The 19507-nt window shown below is 53.6% G+C and overlaps 3 protein-coding genes across 6 annotated transcripts; all 3 read right to left on the reverse strand.

The window, feature by feature from the left end:
* Window positions 1-3202: 3202 nt before the first annotated feature.
* LOC144580256 (small ribosomal subunit protein eS4-like) lies at window positions 3203-4068 on the reverse strand. The gene is made up of 2 exons (XM_078356266.1): window positions 3917-4068; window positions 3203-3819 (listed from the first exon to the last, which is right to left on the reverse strand). Exons 1-2 carry the CDS (start codon window positions 4066-4068, stop codon window positions 3519-3521), a joined length of 453 nt encoding a protein of 150 aa, XP_078212392.1. The 3' UTR covers window positions 3203-3518.
* Window positions 4069-5240: 1172 nt separating this feature from the next.
* Window positions 5241-9055, reverse strand: MOSPD3 (motile sperm domain containing 3). 4 transcript variants are annotated; one of them, XM_035281101.3, is made up of 6 exons: window positions 8823-9055; window positions 8235-8502; window positions 7952-8027; window positions 7514-7743; window positions 5588-5752; window positions 5241-5467 (listed from the first exon to the last, which is right to left on the reverse strand). In XM_035281101.3, exons 2-6 carry the CDS (start codon window positions 8437-8439, stop codon window positions 5436-5438), a joined length of 708 nt encoding a protein of 235 aa, XP_035136992.1. In that variant the 5' UTR covers window positions 8440-8502; window positions 8823-9055; the 3' UTR covers window positions 5241-5435. The 4 variants fall into 4 exon arrangements, 3 of the variants coding, with proteins under 3 accessions (XP_035136992.1, XP_008980753.1, XP_008980752.1); XM_008982505.5 differs by having other exon boundaries at window positions 8796-9055; XM_008982504.5 differs by lacking the exon at window positions 8823-9055 and adding an exon at window positions 8734-8793.
* A 2635-nt stretch (window positions 9056-11690) lies between these two features.
* Window positions 11691-18338, reverse strand: PCOLCE (procollagen C-endopeptidase enhancer). Its single transcript, XM_035281170.3, has 9 exons — window positions 18152-18338; window positions 16494-16602; window positions 15835-16093; window positions 14837-14961; window positions 14246-14382; window positions 13463-13668; window positions 12343-12420; window positions 12067-12237; window positions 11691-11926 (listed from the first exon to the last, which is right to left on the reverse strand). The coding sequence occupies exons 1-9, from the start codon at window positions 18244-18246 to the stop codon at window positions 11760-11762; spliced, it is 1347 nt and encodes a 448-aa protein (XP_035137061.1). The 5' UTR covers window positions 18247-18338; the 3' UTR covers window positions 11691-11759.
* Between the last annotated feature and the right edge of the window lie 1169 nt (window positions 18339-19507).

Consider the following 19507-nt stretch of genomic DNA (forward strand, 5'->3'; position numbering starts at 1 on the left):
AGTGCTTTGGGAGGCTGAGGTGGAAAAGTCATTCAAAGCCGGGAGTTCAAGACCAGCTGGGACAACATAGTGAGACCCTGTCTCTACAAATAGTGAAAAACTTTAACTGGGCATGGTAATGTGTACCTGTAGTCCCAGCTACTCAGGAGGCTGAGGCAGAGAATCGCTCAAACCTGGGAGGCAGAGGTTGCAGTGAGCTGAGATCGTGCCAGTGCACTCCGTCAAAAAAAAAAAAAGTGAGAGTGAGACTCCGTCAAAAAAAAAAAAAAGCTTTTGTTTTGTTTTTGTTTGCTACAATTTCTCAACCTGTTTTGGTATTCTTTTATTTGCTATTTAATGTTGCACTCCCTTGGGCATGGGGACACACTTGCAAAACATAAATTCATGCTTGAACTCGGGAGGCAGAGGTTGCAGTGAGCCGAGATTGTACCATTGCACTCTAGTCTAGGCGACAGAGCAAGACTCTGTCTTGGAGAAAAAAAAAAATTATTAAGAATTTCAAGGCCGGCGCAGTGGCTCACGCCTGTAATCCCAGTACTTTGGGAAGCCAAGGAAGGCAGATTGCTTGAGCACAGGAGTTCCAGAGCAGCCTGGGCAATATGCAGAAACCTTACCTCTATAAAAAGTTAAAAAATTAGCCGGGTGTGGTGGCACACACCTGTAGTCCCAGCTACTCCAGGGGGCTGAGATAGAAGAATCACTTGAGCCTGGGAAGTTACAGTGAGCCACGATTGTGCCACTGCACTCCAGCGTGGGTGACAGACAGAGTGGGAGAGAAAGAATTTCAAAATGACCACCTCGGAGTATTAAACCCTAAGCACAGAGCCCCTTCCTGAGCGTGGGGCCCTGTAAGACTGCAACAGTGGTGACACACATGAGATTGGCCCTGCCTGGAACGTTCTTCAGGATCCCCTTTTACCAGTCGTTGTCCAGTGAGGGTAGAGACACTGAAGTGTAAGCTACCCTAGGTGGGGAATTCTAAGTGCTGCTGGCACCATGTACCTTTAATCACAGCCTCAGGAGGCTGTGGTCTTGACAGCTCTTCAAGACACGGGGAAGTAAAAGCCTCTTGGTCTAAGGCTTGGGATGCCACAGGGCCCTGGGTTTCAGGATGAAACTGTCCCCTCCTCAGCCCCCTAAGCTTGACTTGTTGGGTTCTCAGAACCCTGAATTAGAGTCAGAAACCTCCTGAGCCATTTGCTTCCCTGACATACAGTCCAGACAAGTGTCCCAAAACACCTTCTCAACCCTTTTTCCCTCTGTCCGTTGCTCCCTGTGGTAGACAGAATAATGATCTGGACAAAGATGTCCACATCCTAATCCCTGAAACCTATGAATGATGTCCTCAAAACACACATTGCAGATGTGATCTTGACATGGGTAAATTAAGGATCTTTTTGTTTGTTTCCTTACTTATGGGAAATTTTTAATTTGCATTTAGGTTTTTTCTTTTCTTCTTTTTTGAGACGGAATTTTGCACTTGTTACCCAGGCTGGAGTGCAATGGAGCAATCTTGGCTCACCGCAACCTCCGCCTCCTGGGTTCAGGCAATTCTCCTGCCTCAGCCTCCTGAGCAGCTGGGATTACAGGCACGTGCCACCATGGCCAGCTAATTTTTTGTATTTTTAGTAGAGACGGGGTTTCACCATGTTGACCAGGATGGTCTCGATCTCTTGACCTCGTGATCCACCCACCTCAGCCTCCCAAGTGCTGGGATTACAGGCGTGAGCCACCGCGCCCGGCCTGAATTTAAGTTTTTTTAAAAAAGAATCTTTTTATTTTTTGAGTCAGGGTCTTGCTCTGTGGCCCACTAATGTGATCATGGCTCACTGCAGCCTCCAACTCCTAGGCTCAAGCGATAGATCCTTCTTCAGCCTCCAGAGTAGTTGGGACTGCAGATGGGAGCCACCATGCCCAGCTAAGTTTGTGTTTTGTAGACAGAGTCTCCATATGTGGCTCAGGCACGTCTGCAGTGCTGCAATCATAGCTTATTGCAGCCTCAAACTCCTGGGCTTGAGAGATCCTCCCACCACAGCCTCCTGAGTAGCTGGGACTGCAAGTGTGAGCCACCATGCCCAGCTAATTAAAAAACTTTTCTGCTGGGCTGGTGGCTCACGCCTGTAATCCCAGCATTTTGGGAGGCCGAGGCAGGCCCAAGGTCAGGAGTTTGAGATCGGCCTGGCCAGCATGGCAAAACCCTGTCTCTGCTAATAATATAAAAATAAGCCAGGCATGGTGGTGCACATCTGTAGTCCCAACTACAAGGGAGGCTGAGGCAGAATCGCATGAACCTGGGAGGTGGAGGTTGCAGTGAGCAGAGATTGCACCACTGCACTCCAGCCTGGGCGACAGAGCAAGACTCCATCTCAAAAAAAAAAAAGAAAAAAAATTTTTAGAGACAGGATCTTTCCATATTGTCCAGGCTAATGTTGAACTTCTGGCCTCAAACTCTTCTGCTGCTCGGGCCTCTCCAAGCACTGGGATTACAGGCATGAGCCCCTGTACCCAGCCCCTCAGAAAGCCTTCTTGACCACACCAGTAACAAGGTCTTTTCACAAGTACTCACAGAACCATTAACCTACGTGGCATCTGAAATTCCTTTTGGGGACCTGGGTGCATCCAGGTGTGAATGGTTATCCTTCATACATATGTCATTTGGCAAAGGGGTTTCCCAGGCTGTGGCAAGAGCTGTCCCCAGACTCCTGGACACAAACTACACAGTCATTCTCCATGCAATATCAGGGCCACACTCCACTGGGGCCAGCTCTGGGTATGAGAGGGAGAAGACTCCCAGGGCAGTGGGGTAGGTCCAAATGCCCCTAAGGTAAAGCTGGAACAACTGATAACCTTCCAGTGCTGTGACAGACTAGGTCTGTCTTTTGTTTTTGTTGTTGCTATTAATTATGCACTACTTTTTTGTTTTGGAGACAGAGTTCCACTCTTGTTGCCCAGGTTGGAGTGGAATGGCATGATCTGGGTTCACCACAATCTCTGCCTCTGCCCGGGTTCAAGCAGTTCTCCTGTCTCAGCCTCCCAAAGTAGCTGAGATTGCAGGCATGCATCACCATGCCCAGCTAATTTTGTAATTTTAATGGAGACGGCGTTTCTCCAAGTAGGTCAGGCTGGTCTCGAACCCTCGACCTCAGGTGATCTGCCCACCTCAGCCTCCCAAAGTATTGGGATTACAGGCGTGAGCTACCGCGCCTGGACACATTATTTTTAATTACGTACAAAGATTTAACATGTCACCCAGGGACCATTTCACCCACTGCTCTGTTTGGCAACCAGTCTTTAGTCTCTGTCTTCAGCATTGGTGAGGCAAATACCCTTTCCTAAGGGAAGAGAAATCCATGGTTTGCTTCCCTTGTCAATAACAAAAATGCTGAAAAGTCAAGTGGCAAAGCTGTTGCCATTAGCATCTTTCCTGTGAACCACATCAAAAGATCCAGGGTGCTCCTCTCTGGATCCTATGAGACTTACCTGTCGATAATGATACCAATTCTTCCCAGAGTAGCACCTCAAGTCACCATACACAGGTTACCGGTGTCAAACTTGATGAAATCAGTAATCTTGCCAGTTTCCAAAACAATCTGAGTGGTATCATTCACCTCGATGAGGGGGTCAGGGTAGCGGATGGTGCGAGCATCATGGGTCACCAGATAAGGGATTCCTTTTGTGCCCACCAAGATTTTTCTCACTTTGCACAACTTGTACTTGGCCTCCTCAGGTGTAATAAGATGTATGGCAAAGCGACCCTTGGTGTCACAGATCAAACGGAAATTCTCTCCGGTCTTGTCAATGCGGATGACATCCATGAATCTGGCAGGGTAGGTTATATCAGCTCAAACCTTGCCCTTGATCTTAATGAACCACCACATGCAAATCTTTACTTCATCTCCCGTCAGGGCATACTTACGTCTGTTCCTTAGGAAATTGATGATGGGGATACTCTCTCAACTTGTGGGGACTGGCGGATGGACGAGGAGCAAGCACACTGGTCCATTTATCCAGCATCCAATGCTTTGGAGCTGCTACCCACTTCAAATGCTTCTTGGGACCAACAACCATGGCTGCATTAGGCAAGGAAAGAGGACCTCCATCTTCTGATACATGTAGAAATTGGGGCTGAAGACTGTGCGCCTGTCTTAATATTATCTTACTGATCTTTGTTCCCAGTCAACCATCTGCCCAGTGTCACTGGCTCTCACTCTTCATTTTAATTTTTTTGTAGAAGGGTCTTGCTATGTTGTCCAGGCCGGTCTTGAACTATTTAGCTCAAGTGATCCTCCCACCTTCACCTCTCAAAGCACTGGGATTACAGATGTGAGCCACTGAGCGGAACCACTCTCCCTGGGTTTTGTGAATGTTATTCTTTTCCTGTGCCCTAGCTTTTTGCCTGGTAAGGTGAGGTTGTGTCAGGCAAAGTCTTTTTTTTTTTTGCTGGAGTCTTGCTCTGTTTCCCAGGTTGGAGTACAGTGACACAATCTTGGCTCACTTTAGCCTCTGCCTCCCAAGTTAAAACAATTCTCTTACCTCAGCCTCCCGAGTAGCTGGGATTACAGGTGCCCACTACCATGTCCAGCTAATTTTTGTATTTTTAGTAGAGACAGTTTCACCATGTTGGCCAGGCTGGTCTCGAACTCCTGGCCTTAAGTGATCCACCTGCCTCAGCCTCCCGAAGTGCTGTGATTACCTGAGCCACCACACCTGGCCAAAGGAGTTGAAGTCTTAAAGAAGAAACAGAGGAAAACAGAGGGTCCAAAAGGCAGAAAAGGATTCTAGGGGTTGTAAACACCCAGGCAACCCTGGCAAGAGGCTTTGTTGCCTCCAGATGACAAAACAGGAGTTCCACCACAGGCAGGATTAGGTGGTATTTTTGTTCATTTCTTTTTAGGTTGGGTACATTGGCTTAGGGACAAGATCTTATTCCAACGACAACAAAATCAAACAAACAAACAAGAAAAGATCTTATTCCAGGGCTGAAGCGTATCTTGAGTCAACTTGCCCAGTCCCTCCTTCTGTATGTAGGACCTGCAGCTCAGAGAAATTAAATGACTTGCTCATTGTCACAGCTTTTCCATGCAAGCACCAGGAGTGACCCAGGTCTTCTAAATCCTCTCTGGGCCTCATCACTGCCCCACGGGCCCAGGTCCCCTGGGACAGGGGCAGGAGGAACTGGAGGAGGTCTCGAGTACTCAGAAAGAAGTGGGAAGACAGGGGCAAGCACCCTGTATCTCTCATTTTCATTTTAAAAATTTATTTTATTTGACTTGGAAAATGAGTACAAATCCCTGGGTATTTTTTAGGGGGAGAGGAAAGGAGAGTAGGCAGGAAAGAGAAGAGGGTAGGAGGCAAGGTAAGGTATGAGCATCACAGTGGCTGCCTCAAGACCCTGCCCAGGGAGGGTGGGGTGGGCTGGGGGTTGAGCAGGGAGCTCAGGTACGGAGGAACACCATGGTGAGGAGGCCTGGAGAGGGGACAAAGAAAGAACAGGGTCACATGAGCAGCCCTGGGGCTCTGTTAGCTTTCCTCCCGTCCCTTCTCCCTTTTTCCTGGGGCCTGGATCTCTGGCCACTAGTGTCCTCACCCAAGACGTAGGCGGCCACCAACTTTTGTCCCAGGGAGACGTGCAGGACTTGAGGCAGTTGGCTGCCAAGCTCATCCTGGAGTGGGAGCAGCAGGAAGGCCACAGAGACAATCCCCGTCAGCAAGAAGAGGAGGAAGGAGCTGGTGGCCAGTTGCTGGCGGGGGTCTGAGAAACAAGACTTGTCAGATGCTGCAGCCCCAACTCCTGCCCAGCCCAGGTCCTCCAGGGAGAAGCCTGAACACGGGAGATGTATCTCCTTTTTATTTTTTAATTATTTTTTATTTTTATTTATTATTATTATTTTTTTTTTTTTGAGGCAGTGTTTTTGCTCTTGTTGCCCAGGCTGGAGTACAATGGCACAATCTTGGCTCACTGCAACCTCTGCCTCCTGGATTCAAGCGATTCTCCTGCCTCAGCCCCCCAAGTAGCTGGGATTACAGGCATGAGCCATGATGCCCAGCTAATTTTTGTATTTTTAGTAGAGACAGGGTTTCACCATGTCATCCAGGCTAGTCTCGATCTCCTGACCTTGTGATCCGCCTGCCTTAGCCTCCCAAAGTGCTGGGAGTACAGGTGAGAGCCACCGCGCCCGGCCATTTTTTATTTTTTGTAGACATGGAGTCTCACTATGTTGCCCAGGCTGGTCTGGAACTCCTGGCCTCAAGTGATTCTCCTGCCTCAGCCTCCTGAGTAGCTGGGACTATGGGTTCATGCTACCATGCCTGGCTAATTTTTAAATTGTTTGTAGAGGGTCTCGCTATGTTGCCCACCCAAGCTGATCCTGAACTCTTGGTCTCAAGCAATCCTCCCACCACCTCAGCCTCCCAAAGCACTGGGATTATAGGCATGAGCCACCACACCCTGTATCTACATCTACTTTTTTTTGAGACAGAGTCTCGCTCTGTCTTGCCCAGGCTGGAGTGCAGCCACATGATCCCGACTCACTGCAGCCTCCACCTCCTGGATTCAAGTATTTCTCCTGCCTTAGCCTCCCAAGTAGCTTAGATTACAGGTGTGGGCCACCACGTATAGTAAAGACCAGGTTTCACCATGTTGGCCAGGCTGGTCTTGAATTCCTGGCCTCAGGTGATCTGCCCACCTTAGCCTCCCAAAGCACTTGGATTACAGGTGTGAGCCACTGCGCCCTATATCTATTTTATATTGCCCTTCAGGGCTACACTGCAAGTGTCTTCTTCCCAGAGACTCTGTCCCCACCACCACAAGAAACTCTCAGGCCAGGCGCAGTGGCTCACACCTGTAATCCCAACACTTTGGAAGGCTGAGTCAGGAGGATCACCTGAGGTTGGGAGTTTGAGACCAGCCTGATGAACACGGAGAAACCCCATCTCTACTAAAACTACAGAATTAGCCGGGCATGGTGGTGCATTCCTATAATCCCAGCTTCTCAGGAGGCTGAGGCAGGAGAATTGCTTGAACCTGTGAAGAGGAGGTTGTGGTGAGCTGAGATCCTGCCATTCCACTTCAGCCTGGGCAACAAGCATGAAACTCTGTCTCGAAAGAAGAAACTCTCTTCTCCAGTCTCTCAGCATTCATTTTCTCTTTTCTGTGGACCTACCTGACAGGTAGGGACCTCTCTTCCTTCCATACCCAGCACGCAACTTGGTACAGGGTTAATTGCTCAATACAGGTTTCTTATTGAACTGAACTGAGCTACCACGTGATAGGAAGTACTGCAGTTAGAGTCAAGGAAGAACTTTTCCCTCTAAGTAGAAGTCGGAAACCAGGAAACTTGCAAAGTCTTTTTTCCCCCCTCATCTGATATAAAATCTCAACTCCTAGGAATGCTTCCACCAAAAGGCAAAAGACTGAACCAGGAGACTTCTTCAAATCCAATTTAGCTCATCTCTAGGGAAATGCTACTTCCTCCCTCCCTACAGAACTCAAGATCCCTATTTCCCAACTCACGCTCCTGGAAGTGTCTGGCTGTAGGTGGTGGTGTCCCAGTAGGAGGCCCTGGGTGGGGCGTTGGGTCTGGCTGTCCCTGAAGCTCAAGGGGGTACGCCGGGGCTCTCAGAACCGAAGTAATGTCCTTGCGTCCCACCACTCGGCCCTCAGCTCCTTCCTCAGACAGCTCAATGCGGAAGCGGTCCTGGACATCATAGTGGCTGGGAATGGGTGCCACGTGGCGAATCACACTGGTCCCAAGGTAAGACAGAAGCCCATTGGGGTGAAGTGAGTGAGAGACAGTAATCCAAGGAAATCCGGGTCTCCCCCCAGAAGTCTGTCCCTTAGGGGCACAGACAGAGGGCAGGGAAAACAAGAGGGCAAGGTCTCAGACCTAAGACAACAGGTGGCAGCGACCCCTGGCTTCCATCAGCATCCCCACCCTCCCAGCTCACTCACATGTCAATGCAAGACTGAGGCTTCACATATCCCTCTGCGTCAAACACCGTGTATTTGGCAGGTGCTGTGCACAGGACTGGGGATAGAGACACACACAGACAATCCTTGCCATGTGGGTCATTTGGGTCCCCTCTACCTTCTGCCCCGGAGGCTGGACATGACTTTCCCAATCCGCCAAAGCTGGACGTCCGACCCTACCCATCTGACTCCTCCAGCCAACACAGCCCCCCAATGTCCGGCCGCCAGCCCCCAGACCCCTTGCACGAGGCGCCGATCCCTTTACCTCGGAAGCGAAGCGCTGTTCCTGTGGGGTTATAGAGGGTCAGCAGCTGTCGGGGTCCGCTCCGCTGGTCCGCCCTGAATACTAGATCCGGGGGAAAGACCAGGACCGGGACAACGGGTCCCAAGGGAGGAGGGGCGCCCCGGGACCCCCGCCCAGGGGGCCCCGGACCCACCAGCTCCTGGTCCTGGGGCGCCCCACGGCGCATGCAGGCTCTGGGCGGTTGGACATCCGAGGGCAGAGCTCAGGGGACAGGGCCTGGAGTCGAGAGCTGGGGGGCGTGAGGGGTGAAAGGGGACAAGATGAGCACCCGGGGCAGGGCCTGGACTGACGCCGCCGCTGCCGCCTCGAAACCCCGCTGGATGGGGCTCCCGCAGATCCAGGCCCTGGGCCCCCAAGCCCTTCCCTCTTCCAGCTCTGCCCCAGGTTCCTTTGGACCCGAGAAGCCCCACCTCGACAGCCACGCCCACCCCGCTAAACCCGGCCCCTCGCAATTCCCAACCCGGCCTTCTCCTCAGGCCCGGCTCGCGATCTTCATAAGCCCCGCCCCGCCGCTGGCCTCGCCTCTTCCGGGCGTTCCCGGACGCCTGCCTCCTCTCTGCGGCCAGACTCCGCCCACTGCAGCGGCCGCCTGCGGAGCAACCTCTGACGCTTCCTGCTTCCCGGGAGACCTGTGTTTGCGTCTCGGACACGGGCCCGATCGAGCTTCTGCCTAGTAACGGCCGCTCGCGCTAGGATGTCCGCCTTGTATTCGAAGCACCTGCCGGTCAGCTTGTGGTCAGACTAAGGATGCCATGTTTCCGAGAGTCCCTTTCTGCACTTCCGCCGTACGACTTCTGTTATTGGCCAGAGCATCTTTGTTTCCGCCATAACTATACGCCGATTGGTGCGCTGAAAGCCCAAATAGAACGCCCTCCTACTGTCGTCTGCGATTGGCTGGGTTCCGGTGACGTAACAATTTTACTGGCTCGAACTCGAGCCCTGAAGTAATTCAGAGAAACGGGGGCGGGGCTTCGAACTGGGCTTTGTTTCTTCTCCCTATTCTGATACCCTCCAAGTCAATCTGCCACCTGGACGTTCTTTTCCTCCTCTTCAGTTCCAGGCTACCTTAAAAGCGTCTGCAGGAATCAAAGCCTATTTTCTTTTCTGCTTTTTTTTTTTTCGAGACTTAAGTCTCGCTCTGTCGCCCAGACTAGAGTGCAATGGCACGGATCTCAACTCACTGCAACCTCCGCCTCCCAGGTTCAAGCGATTCTCCCGTCTCCGCCTCCCGAGTAGCTGGGATTACAAGCGTGCGCAACCACGCCCGGCTAATTCTTTGTATTTTTAGTAGAGACACGGTTTCGCCTTGTTGGTCAGGCTGGTCTCGAACTCCTGACCGTACTCTCCTCAGCCTCCCAAAATGCTGAGATAACAGGCGTGAGCCACCATGCCCAGCCTCTTTTTTGCTTTTTTAGAGAGTCTCACTCTGTTGTCCAGGCTGGAGTGCAATGGTGTGGTCATTGCTCACTGCAGCCCCCAACTCCTGGGTTCAAGCTAGTCTCCTGCCTCAGCCTCCCGAGTAGCTGGGATTACAGGCGTGCACCACCATGCCTGGCTAAGTTTTGTAACTTTTTGTAGAGACAATCTCGCTATGTTGTGCAGGCTGGTCTGGAACTCCTGGGCTCAAGCGATCCTCCCACTTAAGCCTCCGAGAGTGCATGAGCCACTGTCCCTCCCCCAGGCTCAAAGTCTGTTTTGTATGGCACTGGTTGGAGGTTCCATCCATCTGGGACTCCAGCCTGAGTCTCGCCTCCTGTTTACTTTCCTGTAAGGGACGTGGGAAATCACTCACATTTGCACAGGGAATTAAGATTTGCTAATTTCAAACCCACGTTGTTCCAGTAATTATATATTTTCAAAAAGGATTTGCTAAACCCTGCCACTTTAAATGCATTCAATCTTCAACTCCTTTTACAGCCTGGATAAGGTGAAGAATCTTATCTTAGGGCACCCTGTTAGCAATGGAGCAAAGACAAAATCGATCTTTTCTGAAAGTCTCCTCTGAACATCTTACATAGAATCCCCCTGTGCGTTTTTGTTTTGTTTTGTTTTGTTTTCCCCTGGAGACGGTCTTGCTCTGTCACCCAGGCTGGAGGGCAGTGGTTCAGTCATAGCTCACTGCAGCCTCCACCTGCTTGATTGGGCTCAAGCAATCCTCCTGCCTCAGCCCTCTGAGTAGCTGGGGCCACAGGTACGCACCTCCACACCCAGCAAATCGCATTTGTTTTTTTTTTATATCACTTATAGTGATACTTGGCCTCCTATTTTATTGTTTCTCTCTCCTCCAGTAGAATGTTCTTTCCTTTTCACAAGAGCAGGGACTTTGTTTAGTTTTCTGTTGTATCTTTAGCACTTATGACAATGCCTGCCATTTGGAATGAGCAAATGAATGAGTGACTAGGATGAGTTTTGAGCACAGAGATCTGACTGGATGTAGGAAGTGAGCCGTGAGATATATCTATGGGAGAGAATTCTGGGTAGAGGAAACAGCAAAAGCCTAAAACAGAAGTGCACTAGAAATGAGCAACAAGCTGCCAATATGACTGGAACCGATGGTACATTGGAGACGGTAGACATGAAGCTACGAGGCAGGAGAGAGAATGCAGATGATGTACAGTCTTGAACCCTTGGTAAGACTTGGGAAACTACAGGAAAGTTTTGAGTAAAGGACAAGATGTGACATATCAGTTGGGCATGGTGGCTCAACGCCTGTAATCCCAGCACTTTGGGAGGCCGAGGCGGGCAGATCACGAGTTCAAGAGATCGAGACCATCCTGGCCCTCGTCTCTACTAAACAATATAAAAATTAGCTAGGCATGGTGGCAGGTGCCTGTAGTCCCAGCTACTCAGGAATCTGAGGCAGGAGAATTGCTTGAACCCAGGAGGCTGAGGTTGCAGTGAGCCGAGATCGCACAACTCCACTGCAGCCTGGCGCCTGGTGACAGAGCAAGACTCTGTCTCAAAAAAGAAAGTGCTGGGATTACAGGTATCAGCCATTGCACCTGGCCTGTGACTTACATCATTTTTTTTTTTTGAGACAGGTTCTTACTCTGTTTCTCGGGTGGAGTACAGTGGCATGATCACAGCTCACTGCAGTTTCTACCTCCCCAGGATCAAGCAATCCTCCCTCCTCAGCCTAAGTAGCTGGGACTACAGGTGTGCACCACCACGTCTGGCTAATTTGTGTATTTTTTGTAGCGAGGGGGTTTTACCATGTTGCCCAGGCTGGTTTTGAACTCCTGAGCTCTGCAGTCCTCCTGACTCAGCCTCCCAAAGTCCTGACTACAGTTGTGAGTCACTACACCTGGTACATTCTTAAAAGATTATTCTGTATAGTAAATATGTGTTGAATGAATGAATGAATAGAAATCCTCAAGATGGACCCAATACCGTAAACATGGAGATCTGACCCCTTCCTCAGTTAAGAAACATTTATTTGCATAAGAAAGAAGGCCTAAGGGCTGGGGGCCGGGGCCGGCCTGTGTCTCAGGCCGGGGACTCGGCAGCCTGCACAGGTTGGGAGAGGCACTTCCTCTTGCTTAGGTTGGTGAGGATCTGGTCCTGGTTGGGCCGGTGGAGAACCACAAAGCTCTCTGGAGGAAGGACGGGACCTCTGTTCTCTTCCACCTGGCCCATCAGCAGATAACTGGCTCCTGGAACAGGGAGGGGAAGGAGGGGTTAAGATCTCATATTCTTGACACCTGTCAGCACACCCTCTCACTCAGATTCCACACCTTGATCATTTCACTGTGACTTAGCTCGCCCCATCCCCATTTCCCCACATCTCTGTTACCTTTCTTCATGGGGGGGCACTGCTTGCAAGGCACGTAAAACTTCAGGGAGGCACCAGTGGGTGGAGAAGGTAGGTCCAGTCCTCCAGTTTTATAAGCACCAATAAGACTAACAGTGACTGTGAGGCCCTCTCCTGGGCCCCGAACCATGGACTTCACTGTTGCAGTCACCACTGTGGGAGAATGGGAGTGAGAGATGAGATGGGAGGTTCCAGATGGCAGGACTGAAACCAGAATGTGGTTTGAGGAGCTGGACCGGGGTGCGGGGGTGTTCTTACCCAGGCTGCTGGCACAGAAGTTGCTCTGCAACGTGCCTGTCCGGCGGCACTGCTTTGGGCAGGTGACAGTGGGTGCATCTAGGAGGAAGGTGGTGGAGGGTGACCTGTTCAGCAGGTAGGAGGGAGCATTGTCCCCATAACAGTCTCACTGACTTTGAACTATTCAGAGCTCTGTCGGCTTCTGGTCCCAGCACCCAGTAAGGGCCATTGGCAGGAAGGAGGCACCAGTGAGTACCAGATGAATCAGTAAGTGAATGTAGCCAAGGAAGAAATTGTTTGTTTGTGTAAGATGGAGTCTTGCTCTGTTGCCCAGGCTGGAATGCAGCAGCACTGTCATGGCTCACTGAAGCCTCAACCTCCCCAGCTCAAGTGATCCTCCCACCTCAGCCTCACAAGTAGCTATGACCACACACCTGGCTAATTTTTTTTTTCTTTTTTTTTTTGAGACAGTCTCACTCAGTTGCCCAGGTGCAATCTCGGCTCACTGCAACCTCTGCCTCCCAGGTTCAATTGATTCTCCTGCCTCAGCCTCCCAAGTTGTTTGGGATTACAGGTGTGCACCACCATGCCTGGCTAATTTTTTGCTCACACCTATAATCCCAGCTCTTTGGGAGGCTGAGGTGGGTGGATCACGAGGTCAAGAGTTTGAGACCAGCCTGGCCAACATAGTGAAACCCCGTCTCTACTAAAAATACAAAAAAATTAGCCAGGCGTGGTGGCAGGAACCTGTAGTTCCAGCCACTCAGAAAGCTGAGGCAGGAGCATCGCTTGAACCCAGTAGGTGGAGGTTGCAGTGAGCTCAGCGCGAGCCACTGCACTTCAGCCCTAGCGACAAAGAATTTTGTATTTTTAGTAGAAATGGGGTTTCACCATGTTGGCCAGGCTGGTTTCAAACTCCTGACCTCAGGTCATCCGCCCACCTTGGCCTCCTAAAATGCTGGGATTACAGGTGTGAGCCACCAGCCTGTCCTACTTTTTTGTTTTGAACTCCCAGACTTAATCGATCCTCCTGCCTGGGCCTCCCAAAATGCTGAGATTATAGGCATGAGCCCCAGCACATCAGAACTTTTTGAAATGGGTCCTTTCGTCTGTTTCCCCTTCTCTCCCATCCCAGACTCACCAGGGGCAATGGGAGTTTTCTCTGGAGGTTGGGGCTTGAGAGGTGGCTTGACTTTGGGCTCAGTTCCCGGTTTGGGGCTGGGGCCTGGCCCTTCTTTGGCAGCGCCCCGAGGCAGGGTCTTGTAGGAGGCTGAGAAGCCGTCAGCGGTGACGCTGAGATCTGAGACAAACTGGACAAGGAGTTCATTCCCTTCGGAGGAGATGGAGCTGCAGGTGGCCACCGAGCATGTCAGGAGAGGGTGTGCATCACACTCCCTACCCAGCCCCGTGACCTTGTTTGTTGAGACAGGGTCTCACTTTGTCTCCCAGGCTTGAGTGCAGTGGCTCGATCTAGGCTCACTGCAGCCTCAGCCTCCTGGATTTAAGCAATCCTTTGCCTCAGCTCCCCAAGTTGCTGGAACTACAGGCACACCACCACGCCCAGCTAATTATTTTGTATTTTTAGTAGAGACAGGGTTGCGCCATGTTGCCCAGGCTTGTTTCGAACTCCTAAGTTCCGTCGATCCTCCCGCTTCATCCTCCCAAAGGGCTATGATTACAGGCATAAGCCACTACGCCTGGTCCGGTAACCTTTTAACTTCATCCCAACTTCGCAGAGCCCGACTCGCCTCTCTATCCGCAGACCCCAGCTCCAGGGCCAAACCTCCTCTTCGCCTGGCCTCGAACCTGCTCCCCTCGCCGGTTTGGAGCCCAAAGCCCCGCCCCCTCCAAACAGCCGCGTGCGCGATCCCCGCCCTCCACTCTCTCACCGGGATTCGCCGTCCACCCTGGTCCCGCCCCTCACCCCGGGACCGCGTCGCCGCAGAACTTCCCCAGCCTCCGGGCGTCGTCGCTCACGGCTCCGTTGAACACGCTGACCGAGTCGTAGCGGCAGTAGGTGTCCGGCTCCAGGTCAAACTTCTCGAAGGTTAGCGCGATGACCTGGTGGCGGACGGAGGCGGGGGCTGTGCGGCGGGACACCCCTCGGCGCCGGGACACCCCTCGGCGCCGGCACCTCACCTCCTACTGGCTGCCTGCAGCAGCCCCCATTCCCACCTCCCGCGTCCCCTGGGCCCCCTCCTGAGGGCGTTCACACCACAGCAAGGAAGACCACACACCCAAGGGACCCTGCAGGGGCGTCGGTCGTCGTCGTTGGCAAGGTCAAGTCCTGGCGCACTCACAGGGACAGAGCCGCGTGTTATACCAGCACCCTGTACCTCCCTCTCCGGAGACTTGTCTCAGTTGCAATTTTTATATTTTTGTTTGCATGCATGCAGGGTCTGGGGCAGTTTGGGGATCCCACCAGCGCAAGCGCAGTTCAATAAATCTTTGCTGGCTGCAAGCCGGAGGGCGCCGTCTGGGTCCCCGAGGGCAGCCCGGGGAGGAGGGTCGGTACCTGGTCCCGGGGCGCGATGATGTGCCAGGAACAGCTGATGCCCGGGGGGTAATCGGACTCGGGCCAGTTGGGCGTGGTCAGGGTTCCCTGGGCCTTCTCCAGCCGCCCCCCGCAAAATTGGTGCTCTGAGGAGGGGAGAGAGGAGCGGGGTGGGGGGGGGTGGAGACCCTCGGTCAGCTCTAGGAGAGCTCCCGGCTGGGAGCCCCGACAGGCAGCTTGAATGTGGGGCTCAGGATGAGGTGACGAGAAGAAGGGGAGGTAAGATGGGGGCAGGTTAGCAGAGAGTGGCCGGGAGGAGCGCGGCTCGGGGAAATTTGGGGCCGCAGGGCGCACAGGCGGGCGGTGGAAGCGGTAGGAGGAACTGGCTGGACGCCCCCTTCTGGCCCCTCCCCGACCCGCGGCCGCACCGCGCCTCTTCCCCTAGGAGATCCCATCTCCCCGGCCCGGCAGCACAGTACCCTTTCAGGCTGAAGAAGAGGGTGTCCTCGACTTGGGACACAGCCCCCGAGGCCCCCTTTGAGGAGATCCCCGCCTGAAACATTGCAAGGGAAATTTCTGCCGCCAGGAGTGGGTGATGGGACCGCAATCGGGAGCCCAGGTCTGGGTGTAGAGGGAGCCCCCCCGGGTCGGAGGAACCTAGTCCCCCAGCCCTGGGGTGCCCCCTCGCGCCCGTGTAGGGCGCCCGATTGCGGACGGGGGCGGGCATTTACTCACCGTCCCAGTAACCCCAGGCCGCCCATTCCACCCGCGGGTCCGTGACCCATTTCCGCCTCGCGCCTGGGGGGGGCCCTGGAAGAGGGGATGGGTGGGTGCGGGAGGGGGGGAGAGAAGACGGGGAGGAGGGACTGAAGGGGCAGTTAGTGAGGAGAATGGGTCAGGGAGGTAAGGGGCCCTAGGCGCTGGGGCGCGGGGTGGGCAGGGCGGAGGTTAGGGCTGGGGCAGGGCTGCGCCCGGGGCGGGGCCTGGAGGGGGGAAAGCGGAGGTGAGGGAGGTCTCACCAGTGCCCGAGGTGGCCCGCCCGCTGTACCAGAGCAGGAATCCTCGTCCTCCTGTGCCCTCGTCTGCCGTCATCCTCAGGGTCACCTGGTTGCCGGGGGCGACTAGGGGCGCAGGCCGGAAGGTCCCGCAAAAGCGTCCGAGCCGCTGGCCCGAAGTCCCAGACCCAGCGAAGACCTCCAGAGCATCGTAGCGGCAGGCAGGGTGTAGCTCCAGGTCGAAGACCCGGAATGAGAGGGACACTGTCTGGCCCTCGGGGACCTGATATCGGGGACAGAGGTGGGGACCCACAGAGTCAGGCTCCACACAACCCAGCCAGAGGGTAGCTCCCCTGCCCAAGCGTTTCTTGCAGAAACGGACTGAACAGGAAGGGACCTGCATGTGAGTGCAGGGCAGAGGGCCTGGTCTCTGCAGCTCTGCTGGTGGCCTGTGCAGGGGACAGGAGCTGAGGCTTTGGAAGATGAGAGAGGGTTAGGGGCTGGAGAATGAGAATTTGAGGGAGTGATTAAGAGAGTGTTTGTTGCTTGGGAATGATGCCTTCAGTGACAGAGGGAAGGAAGCTGCCCCAGGTTGAGAAGGTGGTGCTGGGGGAGGTGGGGGTCCCTTCACAGTCAGGCCTTTGCCCCTTTGACAAGGGATAGTGCCCAGAGAGGCTTCTCACCGTTATGGTCCAGATGCACTCCTTATTAGGTGGGTAGAGGTTGGGGAACCCCTCACTTGCCACGTAACCTGATTCCCCTTTCACATCCCCTCCGCACAGGAACACAGGTCTGGAGAACAGAAGAAAGGTCAGAAGAGAGCAGGGACCGGTGGGATGATGGGGGAGCAATGGCAAGATGGGAATGGGGTGATGAGGATGAAACTCCAGGGAGGGAAGCCAGGGAACGAAATGGAAAGGCCTTAAGAGACCTGGGCAGGGCCAGGCACGGTGGATCACGCCTATAATCTCAGCACTTTGGGAGGCTGAGGTGAGCAGATCACCTGAGGTCAGGAGTTCAAGTCCATCCTGGCCAACATGGTGAAACCCCATCTCTTACTAAAAATACAATTTGTTTTTGGAGACAGAGTCTCACTCTGTCACCCAGGCTGGAGTGCAGTCGGCTCACTGCAACCTCCACCTGCTGGGTTCAAGCAATTCTTCTGCCTCAGCCTCCTGAGTAGCTGAGACTACAGGCACCTGCCACCACACCTGATTAATTTTTTGTATTTTTAGTAGAGACGGGGTTTTGCCACGTTGGTCAGGATGGTCTCAAACTCCGACCTCAGGTGATCCACCTGTCTCAGCCTCCCAAAGTCCTGGGATTACAGGCGTGAACCACTGTGCTTGGCTAAAAATACGAAAACTAGCCCGGTGTGGTGGTGCACACCTGTAGTCCCAGCTACTCAGGAGGCTAAGGTTGGAAGAATTGCTTGAACCTGGGAGGTGGAGGTTGCAGTGAGCTGAGATTGCGCCACTCACCACTCCTGCTTGAGCAACAGAGCAAGACTTCAAGACTCCGTCTTAAAAAAAAATCAGGGAAAGGTGGGAATGAGAGGGGATGGAGTCATGAGAATGAAACTCCAGGGAGGGAAGCCAGAGAACGAAATGGAAAGCCTTGTGAGACCTGGGCAGCTTCCACCAGCCAGGATAGGGCTGGGGTGTCCCAGACTCCAACAGAAGATAAGGGAAAAGTGGGCCTGGTAACTTGACCATCCCTGCAACCCCACCCCCACCCCAACAGGAATTCCCGGAATCCTCCTCGGCCCCCCTTCCTGACTCCCCCCCTCATTCTGCCTGGCAGTCCGGGGACAGGAGCCGCCTAACTACTTCCAGATGTGGACACAGCCACGAGGCGATGGGGGGGAGGGAGCGGCAGTGGTGATGGCCCTCACAGTGAGCCTGGAGGCCAGGCTCCCCAAGCTCCTTACCTTAGCCCTGCCCCTGTTCCTAACTACTTCAGAATCTGACTCCCACGTCTCCACTCGCTGCCCCCTCCTCCCCCTACAATACCTCTCTAATTCCTTCCTGGATTCCAGCTACCAGGCAAGTTCAGGAACGGGGCTCTCTCTTGGGTTCTATGGGGAGCCAAGGATCTGGATGGGTGGGAGACTTAAGAGACCAGAGGGCGAAAGTGGGGGAATGGGAGCAGTGATGGCCTGTGGTAGACCAAGGTCTTACAGCAGATGTGGAGCAGTTGGGGGCCAGAGAAGGGTGAGGTGGTGGGGAATCTGGGGAGTGGTGTGTCAGCCACAGAACCCAAATTATGCCCAGGCATAACCCCCCAGGAATTGGGAGTCTGAAGTTCACTGGAGCTGTCTGGAAGATGCCAAGAGACCTACCTGGTATAGTTGGGGGTCTGGCCCTGGGCAAAAGGCAGCAGGGCACAGACAGTGAGGAGGGGCCCCAGGAGGGAGGCTGTGGCTGTAGGCAGCATGGCCTAGAGGAAAGGCGGTGGGGTCCTCAAGACAGAAGCAGCAGCTGAATTTTGCAGAGCAGCAGTGGCGGCGGCAGCGGCAGCAGCAGGATGATCAGCGCCAGATGGGGCAGCTTCGGGTGTGTGGGCGTGGGGACTGGCCAGTGGGGCGGGCGGTGGGGAAGGCGGGACAGTGGAGCGTCCTGGGACCTCTCTAGGTCTAGGACACATAAATATTGACCTAAGAAGAAGGAGCAGTAGTGAGGGGCAGAGGCCATCACCCAGGCCTCAAGTAATGTTGTCGGGAATTCCACTCTATCCAGTGAGGGAGCATCTTGAGGACCTTCTGAGGATTCCCTATCTCCCATCAACCCCCAGCCCCTGCTTCCTCAGCTCAGGAGCCCTCATTGCTCACCCCCTGCCTGACCACCCCTGCTAGCTCATTTTCCACTTTAAAAATTTTTTTTTTTTTTTTTAAGACAGAGTCTCATTCTGTGACCCAGGCTGGAGTGCAGTGGTGCGATCTTGGGTCACTGCAACCTCCACCTCCTGGGTTCAAGCAGTTTTTGTGCCTCAGCCTCCCAAGTAGCTGAGATTACAGGCACCCATCTCTGTGCCCAGCTAATTTTTATATTTTTAGTAGAGACGATGGCTTACCATCTTGGTCAGGCTGGTCTCAAACTCCTGATCTTGTGATCCACTTGCCTCGGCCTCCCAAAGTGCTGGGATTATAGGCGTAGCCACTGCGCCTGGCCATCACTTCAACTTTCTACTGCCTTCTCTCCGGACCTAGGCCAGGCTAGGCCAAGGAGGAGGAATTCTTCCAAATGACCTCTTCCAAATACTTGAAAGTACAGGAAGTGAGACAGGAGGTGTGGGGTGTGGACAAAGGGAATGTCTCTATTACTGAGGAAGACGTGCAAGGAGTAGAAAATCGGGGGGAAAGGACAAATGAGCCCAGACCCAGGAGGTAAACAGCAGGAAGAGAGGAGGGGCTGGCTTCAGGTCAAAGGGAGATGGGTGGGAAGCTTTCGAGGGTCAGGAGGAACCTGCTGCCTCAGGACGGGGTTAAGTTTAGTAGACAGGGGATCCCAGTGGGGTAGCCAAGAGCATCTGTGCAAAGAGTTGTTCCAGAAGGTGGGCTGGGACTTCCCAGTTCCAACAACCGGGTAGGCTCTTGGGAGCAGGGAGTGGACAGCAACGTGATGGCTTCAGACACCATCAGCTCTGCAGCACCTGAGACCTGGAGCTGCTTGTGCTGCCTGCCCCTGCCTGGGCTTCT

This window comes from Callithrix jacchus, chromosome 2 (assembly GCF_049354715.1).
Source record: "Callithrix jacchus isolate 240 chromosome 2, calJac240_pri, whole genome shotgun sequence".
Lineage (NCBI taxonomy): Eukaryota > Metazoa > Chordata > Mammalia > Primates > Cebidae > Callithrix > Callithrix jacchus.

What these genes read in the sequence shown, in the direction of transcription:
- PCOLCE (XM_035281170.3), bottom strand. Translation starts at nt 18,246, where the DNA reads ATGCTGCCTACAGCCACAGCCTCCCTCCTGGGGCCCCTCCTCACTGTC. An exon ending in GCGGGCCACCTCGGGCACTG is followed by an intron (nt 14,962 to 15,834) that starts GTGAGACCTCCC and finishes TCCCCTCCTCAG; the next exon opens with AGCACCAATTTTGCGGGGGG. An exon ending in TGCGGCGACGCGGTCCCGGG is followed by an intron (nt 13,669 to 14,245) that starts GTGAGGGGCGGG and finishes GGCCACCTGCAG; the next exon opens with CTCCATCTCCTCCGAAGGGA.
- LOC144580256 (XM_078356266.1), bottom strand. Translation starts at nt 4,068, where the DNA reads ATGGTTGTTGGTCCCAAGAAGCATTTGAAGTGGGTAGCAGCTCCAAAG. An exon ending in CAATTTCCTAAGGAACAGAC is followed by an intron (nt 3,820 to 3,916) that starts GTAAGTATGCCC and finishes CTACCCTGCCAG; the next exon opens with ATTCATGGATGTCATCCGCA.
- MOSPD3 (XM_035281101.3), bottom strand. Translation starts at nt 8,439, where the DNA reads ATGCGCCGTGGGGCGCCCCAGGACCAGGAGCTGGTGGGTCCGGGGCCC. An exon ending in CCTCAGTCTTGCATTGACAT is followed by an intron (nt 7,744 to 7,951) that starts GTGAGTGAGCTG and finishes CCTTGGGACCAG; the next exon opens with TGTGATTCGCCACGTGGCAC. An exon ending in AGCCAGACACTTCCAGGAGC is followed by an intron (nt 5,753 to 7,513) that starts GTGAGTTGGGAA and finishes CTTGTTTCTCAG; the next exon opens with ACCCCCGCCAGCAACTGGCC.